Source organism: Hypomesus nipponensis, chromosome 21 (genome assembly GCF_054491055.1).
Source record: "Hypomesus nipponensis isolate SF chromosome 21, ASM5449105v1, whole genome shotgun sequence".
NCBI classification, from domain to species: Eukaryota; Metazoa; Chordata; class Actinopteri; order Osmeriformes; family Osmeridae; genus Hypomesus; species Hypomesus nipponensis.
The window spans coordinates 11,433,328-11,451,170 of record NC_140381.1 but is presented as its reverse complement, the minus strand read 5'-3'; the positions used below and the strand labels follow the sequence as shown (position 1 = coordinate 11,451,170).

At 42.9% G+C, this 17,843-nt stretch overlaps 2 protein-coding genes across 2 annotated transcripts in view; one reads left to right on the top strand and one right to left on the bottom strand.

Annotated features, from left to right (window-relative positions):
• The first annotated feature begins 1,061 nt into the window (after nucleotides 1-1,061).
• Nucleotides 1,062-2,308, top strand: gemin6 (gem (nuclear organelle) associated protein 6). The gene is made up of 2 exons (XM_084685643.1): nucleotides 1,062-1,522; nucleotides 1,623-2,308. The coding sequence occupies exons 1-2, from the start codon at nucleotides 1,392-1,394 to the stop codon at nucleotides 1,999-2,001; spliced, it is 510 nt and encodes a 169-aa protein (XP_084541769.1). The 5' UTR covers nucleotides 1,062-1,391; the 3' UTR covers nucleotides 2,002-2,308.
• A 1,214-nt stretch (nucleotides 2,309-3,522) lies between these two features.
• Nucleotides 3,523-17,843, bottom strand: part of sos1 (son of sevenless homolog 1 (Drosophila)) — a 36,200-nt gene continuing 21,879 nt past the window's right edge. The window contains exons 10-22 of the mRNA XM_084685119.1: nucleotides 16,421-17,082; nucleotides 13,523-13,604; nucleotides 13,236-13,358; nucleotides 12,938-13,041; nucleotides 12,427-12,649; nucleotides 11,242-11,361; nucleotides 9,367-9,529; nucleotides 8,864-8,981; nucleotides 8,220-8,392; nucleotides 7,871-7,987; nucleotides 7,106-7,379; nucleotides 5,413-5,534; nucleotides 3,523-5,152 (exon numbers count right to left, since the gene is read on the bottom strand). Of these exons, the coding sequence (XP_084541245.1) occupies nucleotides 4,583-5,152; nucleotides 5,413-5,534; nucleotides 7,106-7,379; nucleotides 7,871-7,987; nucleotides 8,220-8,392; nucleotides 8,864-8,981; nucleotides 9,367-9,529; nucleotides 11,242-11,361; nucleotides 12,427-12,649; nucleotides 12,938-13,041; nucleotides 13,236-13,358; nucleotides 13,523-13,604; nucleotides 16,421-17,082 (2,851 nt within the window). The 3' untranslated portion in view covers nucleotides 3,523-4,582. The remainder of the gene's footprint in view (nucleotides 5,153-5,412; nucleotides 5,535-7,105; nucleotides 7,380-7,870; nucleotides 7,988-8,219; nucleotides 8,393-8,863; nucleotides 8,982-9,366; nucleotides 9,530-11,241; nucleotides 11,362-12,426; nucleotides 12,650-12,937; nucleotides 13,042-13,235; nucleotides 13,359-13,522; nucleotides 13,605-16,420; nucleotides 17,083-17,843) is intronic.

Here is a 17,843-nt window from a genome sequence, read left to right as displayed (position 1 = left end):
CAAGCTTGTTATGATGTGCATGTAACACGCTTTACTTCCACATTTTTTGATAACAATGGAAGTCTAAGTGTTGCAACTCTTTTTATATGGCTCTTGTTTACTCCAAAAACACTGTCAAAACTAAATTAAGTATAGTTGACAGGATACACAAATGTATTAGTTTACTGATGATCAAAGCTACCGACAGTAATCCTCATAATCTTCTTCTGATCTTCATAAGATAATAGGCTATTTTCCCTTGGAATGTTGGTAACTGTCGTGACAGTTGAAATAGTTTATTATAGCAGTTGATAGCTAGCTATATAGTTTATTTGATAAAATGTATCCAAGTTGTGTTTTTTTCTTCTTTTCGAGTTGATAGGTGTTGTTACCTCATCTTCAAAGTCCTTTCAGAAAATTATTGAATGGTTGTTTTATGGTGATGATGTCCCACTTCTAGGTCCATATTGAAGATAGGCTATTCAGGAGCACATTTTTATGCAGCTATTGCCCGGAACTCACTCTTTATACTAATTGTATATATCAGAGCCTGTTTTAGATATTACTAGTAACTAGTAGTAGTCTTATTATATGGCATTTTTAGCTTCTTTTCATTTTGTAAACGAAAATAAATGGTACCTAGGCTAATTAGCTAGCTCTCAAGTCTTCTCACGCTGTGTTTCATGTGTTGCCAAGCAATTCATTACTTTTGATAGAAAGCGGACAACATATGGTTCTGCTAAAATGGCTTTAATTTCAACACAAAATAACGACACAAGTGATTAAAAGAGTCTAGTCTTCATCCTCACTTTCGATGACAAATCTTTTCAGCATCATCTGGATAGTAAAACTCAGCAGCTGACTCGTCGCTCACTTTGAAAATGACGTCAGAGGGCAATACGGAGCAGTATTGACCGCTGAGGAGGGCAATACGCGTCTGGCATGACTACCCATTAGCCAATCAGAAAGCTCGTACCGTCGTTGCCAAATAATAATAGCCTGTATTAGACATTCTCTGGCTGTATTCATAATATTTTTAGGTGAAACTTTAATTGCACTTGCATTGCAACGTCAGTGTCATTGAAAACGATTTCAATTGACCTCCGCCGTACCCACCGTATCTTGACATGGTTGGTGTAAGATTCTGACAGGAAACAGTTTATCTGCGGATGTAACAATTTGCAAAAAAAGGTTTGCCTACATATTTCTCAGCTACACACTGAGTTGAAAATTAGATGATTCGAGACGTTGCGAGGGTCTAATGGACCAGGAAATTCCGCACTCAAGGTTCCTTGTTTCCCTTACGACACAATTTACAGGCACACGGTGTTAGGTACGTGCACAATGTGTTAAATTTCTACTAAACAGCTTGGAGACAAACGCTCATTAAAGGTGGACTGTTCAAGCTGATCATGTCAACTAAGTGGCGTCAACTGAAGCCCCTTGAATGGGGTGCATATGTCAACAAAGAAGTAAAAGTAACCGCGCACGAAAAGCAACAACATCAAGGTTGGGTGTTCACTGTGGACCCAGTCTCTGCAAGGTAAACTATTTTCTTAAATGAAAGGCGGCTAGCTCCCGAGACCGAATAACTGTTTAAACACCTGTCGTTATACATACACATCTTTTTACTTCATTTGCAGTATCGTCTTGGTGAACATGGTTGAAAAAGGAACAGCTGTGGCGGTGGTGGTAATGGGTCATGCTGTGGAAGAAGTGGAGGTTTTACAGGAAGGGAACGAGGCCATCTCGGAGCGCATGAGAGCCGTCTTCACACCACAGGGTGTACAGACTCTATGCGTGGACGAACTGAAACGTAGGAAGGACAGCCTCCGTGTTTGGCTGGAGAAGAATCGCATCCCCGTCGAGGAGGAAGGGGAGACACTGAAGGTAGCTAACGTGTTAACCATTAGCGCTCCCTATGGAGTAGAGAACTGCAACAGCCCCAATGAGATCATTTTGGCCCGAGTGCAAAGTCTTGTGGAGAGCAACCCTGGTGGAGAGCAACCTGCGAATGTCTGAGAAAGGCGCGCCATTTGGACAAGAAGCTTGGTCGAGAATCAGGTCTTTGAGCTGCTTTGGTGAATGTGTCAACAGTTTGTGTTGACTGAAAGAGAATCGTCTTTACAGTTTGGGGTTTAAGAAGACTGCATTTGAATTTAATTATTTTGATATTTCTAATACTACCGTTAGTACAACAATGCAAACATAATTGATAGCGATTTATGATTTCCGTTTTGTAAATTTGCAGCTGTGTGGACTGTAGTTACTGTTGATAATTATTTTTGTATGGCACTTTTCTAATAAAACAAGCACTGGTTATTGCAACAGAATGAATCTCTTAGATTGATTTCTGGAATTCAACCTGTATGTCTTGGTACATCACACACATCTGTCATTGATTACTGAATATGGAATTTCTAATTGGAGTTCACAACAATAATACTTTGGCTATCTACGAAGTTAGTTCACATGCAGTACAAACTTCAGTGGTGCGGGCAGAAGTACCTAATGGAAAGCTAGAAGCTCACAGAAGAACTTTCGTTTATAATGGCGGACACACGTTTGTGACACACTGGCTGTGTCTACTACCGCACACTGACTTTCAGTGCTTAGGGCGCTTCACTCACAAAACCATCAGAATTCAGTGCACTGAAAGTACCCGGATGGCGCACTGCAAACGGTCCAAAAAAAGTGTACAACGATGGACACTACTCGCCCTAAACGGGCGCCATCTTGGCTACGTAGTGGAAGAGGAGGAGCCCTTTCGGCAGCCTTTTCCACTTGTGGTGGAGAAGCGCGTTCATATTGGCAAGTTTTGCGGGTGTCGCGAGCAGTCACTTCCGCCAAGTGTTTAACGTAAGTGTTCCATTTTAGACAGAACTTATCAGCGACGGAGTGCACTGAATATGTAAGTGCACTGTTTTGCAGTGGACTGTATTGCAGAGTACTTCGTAAAAAGTGCGGTAGTACACACAGCCCGTGTTTTCTGCCTTCTAACTGAAACAAACATGGGCCTCTTCTTAAAATATTTTGACCAAGTGCTTGGTCACAGTACGACAGTTGCATCTGTTAGTTGAACTGTGCTGGAGAGAAAGCTCCACGTATTTGGGAAAAGTTGGGGAGTCTTTGCACTTTGTGTGTACCGTCTTGATCCAGTCAACTACACTTAAATATTTGTAAATTTTACAATATTTCATGGCCTCAAATCTAGAAGGCACAAAAAAGATGTTAAGTAGGCAAACTGGAAAAGTAACAAGGTATAACACTTTTAAAAACTAAAACTATGGTCTACTTGTAATGAAAAGTATTAAAAACACTTATCTAACCAGATGTCAATAGCAAAGAAAAAGTCAGCTATATAAATTAGGCTTCAAGTACATCTAATAACGCACTGTTAAAATACATTCATGTGTGCCTAACTCAACGAGTGAAAACAGGTCCAGTTTGTAGCAATTCATGATGCTCCATAAAGATAAATGTATGTATACATCAAATACCCACACAGCTGACTTCAAATACAATTCAAAGACATTGGAACCATTCAGGGCAGTAGTTCTTTTACTATTTTCATGGCTGACTTGCACTGTAGAGTGGTAGAAACACTTTTATTCCCTTGTTTAAAGAAGGCAATCTTTTTTTTTTTTTTTTTTTACATACTCATTGGCAAAACAGAAATGAATCAGAAGATAAAAGTTCTAACACAAAAAAAAGAACAATCACTCGTGTTTCTTGAATGCTTGAAAAGTACCTCTTTGGTGTGGAAGGGTACCTGAAATCATGGTACTCTTGACTACTGGCACACATGACTGCTCACCTTTGATTGAAAGTCTCTACACAAAGCCTAAAACACCACAAACAACATGGCTCCAGAGTCCCTTTTACATCAGAATGGGGCAGGTTGCATGGGTCGAACATTCAATATTATGTGTGTGTGTTGTATCGGTTTGAAGCCCTCCAATAGCTCAAGGAGTTCTCTCAAGTCTGTGGTTGTTAGGCTTCACATGAGTTAGTCCAGTAGTGCCCATTCACTGTTTTCACCAAGGTAATAATGCTATATTGAGCCTATTGATTATTAATTAGAGTCAAAAGTTCAAACTGGTCTACAGTCTTTTTCTTTCGATGTCCGGACAGAATGCGGTGGACTTGAGGTCCTGGTCATGGTTCGTCGTTCAAGCTATATGTGCAGGGGTGGGTAGGCTACTTGAGCTCACATACATGTACTGCTGCAATCGATTCACATAAAAAATAACTCACTGAAATAAACACTGGACAATGACAAACAGCAAACACACAAACAATAAACAAAAACAAACAAACATTAAGACAGCCCCTTAAGGGTTTTATAGGCAATCTCCAATGGTCTGCACTTGAATGAGAAATAGACAATCATCTTTCATCTTTTTTTTTTTTTCTTTTTTTTTTCATAAGGGCACATTATTTATTTTTTTACTCCAGGTAAGAACACAATCTACTCTGACAGTTTTTTAGTTTATTTTCCTTTCAAAGTTGTAATTTATGCTTCTTTTGTTCTGATCTGAAGTCTTTAGTGTTAGCTCATCTAATCTCCCCCCCTACCAAAGAGTCACCACGTACAGAAGTCTTAGGAGGGGTTGGCATTCTCCACCAAAGGGGGCCCATCCCGGTGTAGGGAGGCATGCGCAGACACCGACTCCCTTTTGTACGTTTTGGGGGGCAGTTTGGGGATGGCCTGGGGAGCGCTGGCCCCCCCGCTTGTGCTCTGGCGGGGGGGCACAGGGGGCCCGGCGGCATTTGGGGTGAGGGGCTCGCAGTCTGGAATCCCCCCTCCTCCCGGTAGCAGGGGCGGTGAAGGCAGGTGCTTGCGCGGCCCCAGCGAAGGAGAAGGTGTTGGGGGCGGTGGTGGGGTGAGGGGGCAGAATGGCAGCGGGGAGGAGACGGAGGAAGGGGGGAAGAAGGCCTGGCTCAATTCGCCGCGGATGCGCCCCTGCGGGGGCGGTTGGAGGTGCAGCGGGGAGCTGAAGACGTCCGGCGTTCTCACTGGCTCCCGCGGCGGCAGGGTGGGCGGGCTATCCGGGGGCTCGGACACAGAGGTGCGGTCCGCTGAGATGGAGTATCGGGGGGAGTAGACCTTGGTGTTGGTGGGGTGCCGAGGGGGAATGGCAGGGGGACTGTCCAAGTGCTTTGACATCATCTGGAAGGGAGAGGGGGAAAAAATAGGTAAATACACAAAGCAGTACCAACACGAGCTAAGAATCATCACCACCCTGCAATCATCACCCTGAACAAATTACAACAGACACTGTACTCTGACCTGTTCTTCTTCAAAACAGCTGAACAAAGATGCAATCCAGCTTTTCATATGTAACATTCTCCTTGTTTACCAAAACGTCATCGTAACAGTACAGTTAATCAATTCACACTAACAATTGAAGGTCAAAATAATGTCTTCACCTTTGAGGGGGAGGATTCAGCGGGGGCGGACTCAGGCCGTCGGCGGGGCGGGACAGGTGGGGGGACGGGGACGTCCTCTGAGCTCCTGTGGAAACTAACCATGGAGGATACCGAAGAGGACCCTGGGTAATACACAAACAGTGTCAACTCCCAAGAAGCACACAGGGATAATGTGACTTTGAAGACTTGACCCCTGAATAAGCGTGAAATAAAATGTTTGACACTAAACAAAAAGTTGTATAACCTTATTTGTCTTTATATGATCCTAATCACCTAACTCATGTCATTTGATAGTTCATGTTATGTTAATCCTGACTGGATGACGGTTTGCACATGACCTCCCCCCCCCCTCCCTTCAATCCCTTACAATCTGAATCCTGACCTTTGAACACAGACCCCATACCAAGCTATGAATTAATTTTCTAAATCTTTTTTAAATCTCAAAATAAGTGTAATAGCTGCGGGGATGATACTAGTGGAGAATGAACCCTTTGAAATGCCTTAAACAAGCCATCATAAACCTGCTTTAGATGTTGAAAAGAGACACACAGTAACGGATCGGTCAAGGCTGAACACAGAGCACAACAGCTTCACACTAGTCACATAAAAATAGCTTTGCTGTGTAGGAGTCCGTCATTGCATTGAGACCACTCCCTGACAATGTGTCATGAAGCACGTTTCCATTTCTGATGCATGGATGTTTATGTGACCATCGTGAAAACTGTCAGGAGATTTAGCGACAGAATGTCACGACGACAACGAGGAGGGTGTGGCTGCGGACGGAGGCGGAGCCATGGAAGGAAATGTTGGGTGCATGCGAGGGGAAACTAATGGACGGGAAAGATGAGAGGGAGTCGGGGCGGAGTGAGAGAGGGGTTGACTGGTTGGTTGCATGGGATGGTGGGGGACATGGAGGGGAGGGAACGTTGGGGTGTCACTGACAACATGTACATAGGCTTGTGCGAGAGCTCATACTGACGTAGGCCGTGTGGGAGGGAGACCGGGGCAAAGATGCTGTCACAGTCTGCGCGGAGAGGGGGGCAAGACCAGTGGAGAGAAGGAGAGAGAAGAGGCCCTGAGACGAGTACATGACCGAGTTCGCCTGGTTCCATGTCAAACCCTTATTGCCTAAACACCCTCATCACTAGGATAGACTAAATGTGTGTAAAACAAAGTCCTTTCATTAAAAACATCTATAATTTCTTGCAGATGGATGACTGATTCAATTTCAAGTTGATTTAGCTTGCTTGGTGCCAAGGTGAACGTACACTACTCTATTTCTTATCACTTATTCTATTTTCCCTGCAAAACAAAACTGGAATCCATTGTTTGAAACGTGTTACTGGGTAATGCATGTTAGAGGAAACGTACAATGAGTTAGTTCAGGGTTAGTTTGATTCTCTGGGGCAGCTTGCTAAGGGAAAACATTTGCTTAATCTAAATGAGCCACAGTGGGAATATAATCATTTGCATATACCAAATGACACAACAGAAATATGACATTTAACATTAACTCTATGTTGAAATTGACTAAAATGTGAATAATCTTTGTAATATTTAACATTGTATCTTTTAAATTGTCGTAAACTGCTGCCAAATTGCCTCAACTAGCTCCATTGTTTCTTGACAGTCATGGTTCCTTTCATCCCTCCCCTAAAAACCCTGCTGCGATATCTGACTGTGAAGAACCTACTGGAGTGAAAGGGGCTGCTGGGGCCCTGGGGCGAGTCGAAGACGCTGCCGATGTCTGTGGAGCTGGAGGCGGCGGAGGCCGGCGGCGGGGTAAGCGGGGTGCGGGGTGAGTTGGGTGCCGAGGCGGCACCGCTCTCTGTCTCGCTGTCGGGGATGCGGCTGTAGCTGATCTTGCGCGGCTCATTCTGTAGCGGCGTTGGGTGGCGCATGGTGCCCGGGCGGACCGAGGAGGGGCGTACGCCAGGCGATTTGAGAGGGCAGCTGTACTTCTTGGCCTGGGATGGGAGAGCAAGGGGGAGGTGGGCAAATAAATCAGAGAGCTGCAGTTATATATTGGATCCGAAACATACTACTACACATTTATTGTACGCTGTAATTAGTGCATAGGCAGTTGGTAACAGATTTTGCTTCAGGTCAACGCCAAGAAATTGGGGTTGGTATCAGCACATACTTCAAAAAAAAAAAAATCTTTACATTTACAATCTTATTCAGTAGAACAGTATTAACACTAGCTATGGCACTAGCTTTGTATGTGGATATTGCCTTATAAATGATCTGTATATAACCAATTGATCAAAAACAGATTCTGCCGTAACCTCTGCTAATGTGCAAAAACTGGTTAGGGTTAGGTGATCATAATAAATCGAGCATCTACAGGCCATAGTCCAGAACAGGGTTCCCCTAATGATTTTCATTAGTCACAATAAGGAACCATAGACTATGTTGATGTAGCTGAAAACAGGAGACAAAAACGTAAAAGACTTACAAATCGAGGCAACGACCTAGCGTTGCGGGGCTCAATCTCCAAGGACTTGTTAAACAGGTAGTCTGCAAACTCCTTCTCAGCTTTGTCACCCATTGGATTCAGGTTCTCAAAAAACTTCTGTGTAGCAAAAAAGAGAAAGACGCAATGAAGCACAAGGAGGAATGTTTTCTGTACTGATGTACATGGTTGGCAACTTCAAATAAGCGAGTTACTTATAATCTATTACTAGGAATTTAAATGTAATTCCAAGAAAACCTGCCAAACGTTTCTGATATAATTTCACGTTGTTCCAATTCCCATGATCCCATGCAACTATATTGTGGTCTGTGGTGTGTAAACCTGGCCTTACCCTGATATCGTTCTCGACCCGTAAGCAGTAAGGCTGGTTCTGGTACTGCTGGATCTCTCCTGTGATCTCTGCTACTTTCCGCCGCTTGCTGAAGTTGATGAGCTCCTTGCCGTGCCTCTTCAGGAAGTCTGGGTTCCCCTCCTCGGTCTTCAGGATGTTGGTCAGGTAGATCCCTGTGGAGACCAATGAGCACAAATGTCACACCATGGCAAGCCATGACAAGCATCATAACAGGCATAAAGCATGTCTGTAAAAAGTGAAATTATACAAAAATGAAGATAAATATGTGTAGCCATGATGACACTCTTTTACTGACGATGTTTCGTCTTTCATCATTGAATGTTCATCTGAAAATCCTAATCACAATGCCTCCACAAATGGATGCAGTCACAAGGTGTATGTGGCTATACACCTTGTGGGTTTCCTTTTTCCACCAAATTTGCTGCGATTCCTGTTAGATTTTCATACACATCAACTTCCTCAGTCAGTCAGGCGTTTCAGGAAAAAATATATGTAAATATATGTCATCCACAATATACATTAGGCTAATCAAGGACAATTGCAAAGGCACTCAATTCCCCTCCCCCTGCCAAAACTGGCATTGCCGTTGTTATCCATTGAAGCGTTGTGTGCCGGGGACGTACCAAAGAAGGGCACGCAGGGGGGGTTGATGGAGCGAAGCTTGGCGAGGTACTTCTTGTAGTGGTCTTCGCTTAGCTCGTGGGCCTCCTCCAGGATCTTACGTTGTCGGCTAGGGATTTGCTGAGATGGGAAGCAAAACGAGTGACAATAAAGTCTAAGGTTTACCAGAAGCCGTGTAATGTAATTCTGCTAATCTTGTACCAACGTCATCATTAAAAGAAAAAAAAGTAAATAACACAAAAAGCTTTAAAAAACGTTTTATACAGTACTGTGCAAAAAAACAGGCACCAAAGAGTTTTTACACAAATATTATCTTAAATATTTATCTTTTGTCTTCATTATTTGTGTTTCTGTATAAAAGTGCAATGTTCTGAATTTCTGTCCGCAAAACACTTTTTTGCACAGTACTGTATGTGTATATTAAAATAAAATAACGGCATATAACCATGAACCTGCTGACTGGAGTCACAAAACGACCCAAAGGGTAGTGGACTTGCGGTGGTACCTCAAACGTGTGGTCCAGACGGTACACTGGGGAGGAGTTCATGGCGCTGACAACCTCCAGCACGCCATTGAAGTTGTTAAGCTCCTGGAAGACCTGCAGGATCTCGATGATGCGAGCCACCACCGCCACCCGCTCCTCCAGGTTGTCTGTCTCCACTATGCACCTAGAGAGGAAGGGCAGGAGAGCAAGGTGAGGAAGAATAACGAACAAACATTTCACATTTTCCAATGTTTAATTGACCAAATACAGTTTCCATTTATTTGCAGTGTTCATTTAAGACATACTTTGACTTTAATACTAGCCATGATGATATTAAACTGTTAGGACTTCTAATTAAGCCTAAACAAGTAATCAAACACTCCTAAATGATTCCTTCCTTTCCATTGAGAGAATTGGAAGGGGGAGGGTAAGGAAAACGACTCAGTGCTAACCTAAACCAAAACCAAACCCTGACACATTTGAGACATCTAGCGATGAAGTGCATTATTATTGAAGCAAATTGTTACCAAGATTCAAATGCAAATGCATTTCCAGAATGCATTTGCATTTTCAGAATGTGGCTGCATTATTTGACTCAAACGAAATTAGCAATCAATCATCCTATTTGCATTTTAATTTTCTTCTTCAAGAGTGCTCAATCTTTCACTTAATTAAAATGAAAAAGAAATAGACATATGAGATTTAATTTTCAAAACATGCCCCAGCAAATAGATTCCAAAATTCAATTTGAAATGTAAAATTTGAAAATTCAAATGCATTTCCAGAAATGCATTTTCATTTTAAGAACGTGGCTGCAAAATCGTGACCACAATTCAAATTCAAATGCATTTCCAGAAATGCATTTTCATTTTAAGAACGTGGCTGCAAAATCGTGATCACAATTCAAATGCATTTCCAGAAATATATTTTCATTTTAAGAACGTGGTTGCAAAATCGTGACCACAATTCAAATTCAAATGCATTTCCAGAAATGCAAAATGAACGAAAAAGCTTTCTGAGCGGCACTATAGAGTGACGTCAACAGCCGTCCAGGGCCTATCTTTCCTCCCATGAAAATATGTCCAACATGAAAGTGGTTTGTGGCGCAAAAAAGGTTGGGGACCACTGCTTTAGAGGACACATCACAGATCATGGCGCTCCCTCAAATTGTGCAAACACTGTTAGAATGAGCTGAACAGGTAGAATCTAATAATATATCTGAGTCTGATGCCCGTGACCGAGTGGAACAAGTTATAGAGAGCGTGGCTGCATACTCTGCCGTCACAGATTTACTTTAATTGTAGCTCTGCCACTGTTTTAGTCATTATTTGACATCAAGTTGCTCAGTGCACACCGCCCCCTACCGAACAAGATGGGTAGCTCGGTCAGCAGGGAGCTGAAGAAGAGCGGCTACTGACGTCACTCTACTGCGCCGCTCAGAATGCTTTTTTGTTCATTGTGCATTTCTGGAAATGCATTTGAATTTGAATTGTGGTCACGATTTTGCACCCACGTTCTTAAAATGAAAATGCATTTCTGGAACATTTTACATTTAAAATTCATTTTGGAATTTGCTGGGGCATATTTTGAAAATTAAATTTCATGTCTATTTCTTTTTCATTTCAATTAAGTGAAATATTGAGCACTCTTGAAGAAGAAAATTAAAATGCAAATAGGATGATTGATTGCAAATTTAGTTTATGAGTCAAATAATGCAGCCACATTCTAAAAATGCAAATGCATTTCTGGAAATGCATTTGCATTTTGGTCACGATTTGCTTCCATACATTGTAGCCATAAAACCCTGTTATAGCACGACATTATGACATCAAGTTGTTGAGCATAGACTGTTGTGAGAAATAAATCTTCTTGTGTATTTGGTGGAGGGGTCCTTACTTTTCAAACCACAGTGTGAGGTTGGTGGTGTGGCGGATCATTCGTAAGAGGTTGGGAGAGTTCAGCTCCTTGTCCTCCTTGGTCCAGACACTACCTACCAGTTCAGATGGCTGCACTGCCCTGTGGGAATAGGTCAGCGAGGGTTGATACATCTATTCACATTACACAAACGGAACAACGAGAATTACTTGTATTAACATAGATGTGTCAAATATTGTTCAATAAATATATGCATAGTAATAAAAATAATTCAGACTGTTCTGATATCCTTACTACTCTAAATAGGTTTAATAGAATAGGCCGCTGAGGACAAGGTTGTCTCGACCAACACAGAATCATCAAAGTAGGGCAGTATCAAAGTTAAAGTATGATGATCAAAGTATGATGATTTAATAAGATGAGTTGTGTGTCTGATCCCGTGGAATGGGAACTGCACCCTACTACTGTACAAATTACCAAACAGCTCTGTATTAAAATAACCAAACAGGCCGGTCCTTTATAAGGACTTAAGGGGCAACATCATAAAATCCATCTTTGGCAGCTCAGGAGGTTTTCTTTGCTAGGGTTGTTGTGGTATTTTAAGACAATACTGGCAGCCATTTTAGAACAACAGGGAATGAGTACTGCGTGGGAAAAAGAGGATAGGGGCTAACCTTGGGTACGCCCGATGCTAGAGTGTGACAACAAAAGGGAAGTGTGTCCCCATGTCCTCTCTCAATTGGTGATTTGTGTGTGTGTGTGTGTTTAACCCCTCTGTATTGTATCAAACAAGATGTAATGTTAAAAAGGAGGACAATCAGAAAACAAACTTGAAAATGCAGACCACTTAAGTAACAATTTAATTTCAAAATATCCATGAATGGGGTTGTCTTACAGAATCTTGCCTCATTGTCTGAATATAAATTAAACTTAAATGTCATTGAGTTTGCAAGGTTCATTCTCAGCAGGTAGGAGAGCAACAAATGACCTCAAATTCCCTGACAGATGTGGTGCTTTCCTAAGAGTATACAAATACTTATGTAATAAAAAAAAAAGGTTAAAAGTATCCTAGCGCCGTCTATTGAACATTATGATAATATTATGTACTGAGCTGGGTTCAAACTGCAGCCACTCACACACAACAACCTACAAGCAGAGGCATTATCATCGCCAAAACCTCGTAAACCAAACCAACAATGGCCGCACCTGTAGAAGTCAGACTCCAGGAGGGTGAGTTGACGGGCGATCTCAATGGGGTGCAGGGTCATGAGGTCAAACTGGTCTGTCTGTCCGGGTTTGCTGAGGTGCCACTCAATGGGTGGAGGAGAGCTCTCAAAGGTGATGTTGTGGCTTGGCCCATTGGCCTGGGCCTGCTTTTTCCGTTGGATGATCTTGGTTATAGACTCCACCCACTTCTTCATGGCCTTGCCTGGAGGGGGGGGAAAGGGTAAAATAACCTTTGTGGAGAAAGGTCTTCTCGGTGGCTTTAACCCCCAGATCGCATTTTGAAACTTCAGGCTTCTTGATCACACAAGCAATGGGCCTCTTCAAACTTTCCTGTTTTTATTAGACATTACATGACTTACATTACATGAGATTTGGAACAAAAACGTTGATACCTATGCATGAACTTCTACGATCTTAAATCGATCCACGGCACATTACAGTTGAAGCAAGCGGGAGAATGAAAAGTCTTTCCTAGCTTAAGATCCCATACCTCGCACCAATGCTATGAACTCCTCCAGGCGCTTCAGTAGATGGGCGTCCCGCTCAAAGTCATAGAAGTGGTGCTCCACCCAGTGGCGACATACATTCAATACTCTGCAAGAAGAGAATGACCAGTCAGCATCACTTCCAAAACAGCTGTGAACCGAACTTGCCGAGACTAGCTTGAAAGAGGACTTCATAAAGCCTTCTTTAATGAGCACACATCCAACATATCAGTTTTTCCATTGTTGTTGCTTGACTAATAGTGTAGTGGCTATGAGTGGTGTGATAGTGTGTGATCAGGATACCGAAGTTGGACCGGTTGGACGAATTCCTTCCGGAAGCGCTTGAGTTCGGCGCTGAGTGGCTGGTCTCCGTTCTCTATAGCCATCTGGTCTGCTTCCGTGGGCTTGGGCTCAGGAATGTCAAACCTGGAAGGAACAACAAAATCAATGCAAAATCAATCAAGTCAATTTTATCACGTGGTGTGACACTGGATGTATGGTGAGTAATTACACAGCAATGTACTTTGTTGCTTGTCTTAGTAGAATGGTGCCGGTTACAAGTTCCTTATAACATATATTTTCTCAAATACCTCTCCATTAGAAGACCCAACAGCTCCTGAGGTTTGCAGAAAGACCTGTAGGTTGTTAGAAATGTTCGGACAAAATTGGGATCTGCAACACAAGACAAAACAGATTTTCCTTTAGTTTGCAGTAACAGTGTGGCAGTCTGAAACAAATAAGTATATATTACTACATAATCACAAAAATAAGATCTGCTTATTAAGTATAAGGCTAGACATTGTAGCTGCCTAAATGGTCAAGCTGCCATGGAGGGTCAAGAGGGACAGTGGGTGTATCAGATGTTTCCTATAGTTTGGCAGGCAAACAAGTGTTTTTCCAAGTACTTGGCATCCTTAAAATACTGGACAATACTGTCCAACTGTCCATGTATCTGCCCCTGTTTTGCTGGTTGTAGAGGAGAGCATCATTTAAAGTACATAACAAGCAGTGAGCAGTTAAGCAGACACTTGTTCACATGATGGATCTGTCCTGGGCTGTTTCACTGAAGGAGGGGCTGGTGGGGGGTGGGCATCCAGTAGAGGGAACAATAGCCGCCTCAGTGTGGATTTACAAACAATTGGCCTGGAAACATTCCAACCAGGAAACAGACGCTGCTCTGACGCACGCAGCCACTACAGCACTTCAGAACACACACACACACACACACACACACACACACACACACGTTTAAAATAGACTGTTCACTCATTCCCCTCCCACCCTAGCAACATACACACAGCATGTTCACAGTAAGACAAAGAGCAGCCATGCTAAGATGAGGGTCCCAGACACAAAGTGGTGGACACTGGTCAGTAGACACAACTCAAGTTCGAGAAACGAAATTTTGTGGCTGTGAAAGTTTGTTTAGAAGGGCAGGCTACTACTTTGTTGCAAGTGAATATCGAGAGACACAATGCCAAATTAGGGATACATGGTAGACAGGAATGTGTGTGTATGTGTGTTTGACCTCCCTCCCCTGTCTACTGGGTGTGGTAATGGGGTCCAAACATTAGGTGCATCGTACAGGAAGCACCTTTTTCCCCTTCCAAATGTTAATGGGACACACACACACACTTTCCTCAAAAGACTTGTTTCCCCTGGGTTATTAGAAATCGGCAGGGCACTGACTGTTGGAAACTAAAAAGACAAATGGCAGCCTATATTTACCACCGTACCTGTTTTTTTGGGGGGAGGAAGTTTATTCAGGGGTGTTAGCTGGATAGTCCACCCACATTAGGAATTCTCTTGTCGGCTTTGTCTTGTACTTAAACCCTCTTGGCCTCCAGACAAAGCAAATGAAGGGCACATGGACTAACTGAGACAAAGAACAGCCTGCACTTCACAGACCTATCGAAATCACCTTTTGCCCCCACTTTCTATTTGATTTCCCTGTCTAGTTCAGGGCCATTTAAAACCTCAATACCCAAGTTTCTCCTGTTTCTCCAGGTGACTCTCAGATTAAGTCTCCAACTATCCAATAAACTGACATCAAACCTTGTTCTGAAAAAAAAGTATGTCTGAGGGTACATATACTTTAGACAGACTTACTGAGGAGGTTTGAAGTATATGTTTCAGGAGCAACACTAGACTACACTATTATCATAATTATTATAATTAAATGAACATATTGACTAAACACAAATTCAACGTTTGGTTTCAGGGATTACTGGAACCACATTAATATGAATTTTGAAACAGCAATTTCTTTTCTCCAAATAGCTCCATGATTCTTATTAATGAAAAGCTTATTGGTGGCTTGTATCAAGTTAGGTAAAAAAGATCCCACAATGTTGCAGTAAAACCCAGTTTTTGGGCCAGGTTCTTTAGTGTTTAGCCTTGGTGCACCATATAGGTCCTCAAATGTATTTCCTTAATGGTGTAATTTCTACAAAAAGACCAATGTTTAAACAGTCAATTACTGACAGGAAAGGCTAACTAGCGACCACTAACTCTGCTAAATGACACTCAAAGACGAATAGGCCTCCCATCTCAGTTTCCAGTTCTGTTATCAGTGTGTAAATGACAGAAGGACAAAGCAGGTCATCATGTCCCGGCTTCTGACGTCAAGATATGTCAAATATTTACCACATGCTTAAAAACAGCTCTGAATGGACATTGGATAACAAATGTTAGGAAAGACACGGACCTTCCACTATTTCCTTCTCCATGTTTAGTTTATACCATGTTTGCACAAACCCCAAGGTTTTCAGTAAAACAACAAGAGGGTGACAGAAATAGTCACTACAGGGAAGTGTGTTCAAACACAAACATGACTCAACAGCAACAAATAGGGAACCACCTGTGGATTAGGACTACCTCCTTGAAGTGGAGGGTCACACAATAAGTCTCAATAAGAGGCGGTTTGAGGAAAAACAACCAAAACCAAATCTGATCGAGCTATACATCGACACCTCCGGCTACACACGTGATCCACTGAGGCAAGGAAACTGGACATGTATTGTGTACAGTGTACTCTTTTTCTCATATTGTTTGCAACACCTGAACTGCAAGTTTAAACTAAAACTATTAATAGCCCTATACAGCAATGTCTGTTACTTTTCCCCTAACCTTAAAGTGTATCCCCTTAACTCAAAAACATCAGTTTACTTCACAAAAAGGCATTTTGTGACTGCTATTTGACACTGTGTGGGCATGCCAGCACCAACAATCAATACTCTTGTCAAGGATTTGTTGTTCATTTCTTTTACGGCTGTTGGTATTTCAAATATGTTAGTGAACAGCCAAAAGCTAGTAATTGTAACCACCTTGGGATGGCGGACTGGGAATTGCAATAATATTACGGCGTGCTGTAAGATGATTGAAATTCCCAGTCTGCCATCCGTTCTTTGCAGGGAAAATAAACAAATAATGAAAACCCAGACTGGTGTGTCTCAAGTTACCAAATCTTCAAGACAGTCAAATCTTACCTGCATACATGTGGAAGGTTAACCTCTCAATGAGTTTTAGCACTGTGCCCGCCTTGATGATGGGGATGCCCGACTTGGACTGGACGTTCTCCTCGAACACCACGTTCTCCTCGGAGTCTGGCTCGGCGAAGCGGTACAACTCCGCCCCCGGTAGCCTCATCTGCTCCTCCTTCTCCTCCTGCAGCATGGCCGAGTCCAGCATGCGCTCCAGCGTGCTACGGTACTGCAGCGAGATCAGCGCCGCCATCCAGCCGTTCTTCTCCTCCGCCGACTTGGCGGCGAACACCACGCTGTTGCCGTCCTTCAGGATGATCTCGAAGGCATGCCGGTACTCGCCCTCTTTATCGTCCTTGTCGTTGATTTGGACCTTGCGCATGAAGAACTTCTCCTTGAGGCGGTATTCTGCGGTGGAGCTGGCGCCAGGGAGGCGAGGCTGCCCGTGGTTGGACTTGCAGCAGATCATCAGGCCATCGAACAGGAAGATGTGGCGCTCGTGCTTGGCGCCCACGCGTGTCAACGTGCCCTCCATGATGAACTCGTTGCAGCACTGGCCAATGTCCTTGCCCTCCCAGCCGTCGATGTTCTTCTGGATCTCGTTCATCTTCTTGATGGCCAGGTGCTTTCCCTTCATCTGCTGGCTGTAGAAGCGACAGGCCGACTCGCTGGGTGGGGGAGGGTTGGGGGGGGGGGGGGATCAGGGAGTGAGAGAGTAGGAGAGATAGATGACAGAGTGAGACGGTATGATACTATCGTGAGATAAGAGACAAAGAGAAAAGGCGAGGAGTAAGAAAGAACAAGACAGAAGTTCAGATTTAGGTTGAGTTTAAGACGTGATTGGAAGTGAGAAAGAGACGAAGGGAGAAGGAGAGCGACAAGAGAGAAAGACAGACATAAGGACAATAATGGAGCCAGAACAAAACAGTATAGTGAGAGACAAAGAAAAAAAAAGAGAGAAAAAAAAAGAAAAAATCAAGAGTAAAGGAAAAATTGCTTGTATACATTTTGGAACCAAAAAGGTGTTAGGTAAAGTAAGCAAAGTTACATTACAAAAGAGTGGGATGGTGTGTAAAGAAGGCTGGAAAAGGGACATTTGTGAAATGTATTCACAAATGTACCTAGTCACAAAGGCTGAGGAGACTGAATATTTGTGTAGGTTGGCAGTTTTTGTGAAGCAGAAATGTCAGCAAAATGGAAGTGTTAATGAGATGATCAAAGACCATCTCAACTGACTGCTTCTCTTAGTACTGATAGACACAACACAATATGGTTAGGATTTTCCATGTGGCCACTTGCTCATAGCATCTCAGAAACAAAAAGGCCAGTCAACTAAACCTTACTACAATTCACTAGAACAAATGGGAGTCTACTGAGGAAGGGGCCCACACCCAAAGATTAATAGGGTGCAAGAAGTGTGTTCATAGGC

Coding starts and splice junctions, on each gene's coding strand:
- gemin6 (XM_084685643.1), top strand. CDS start 1,392: ATGTCAACTAAGTGGCGTCAACTGAAGCCCCTTGAATGGGGTGCATAT. Junction 1,523..1,622: donor GTGGACCCAGTCTCTGCAAG/GTAAACTATTTT, acceptor CTTCATTTGCAG/TATCGTCTTGGTGAACATGG.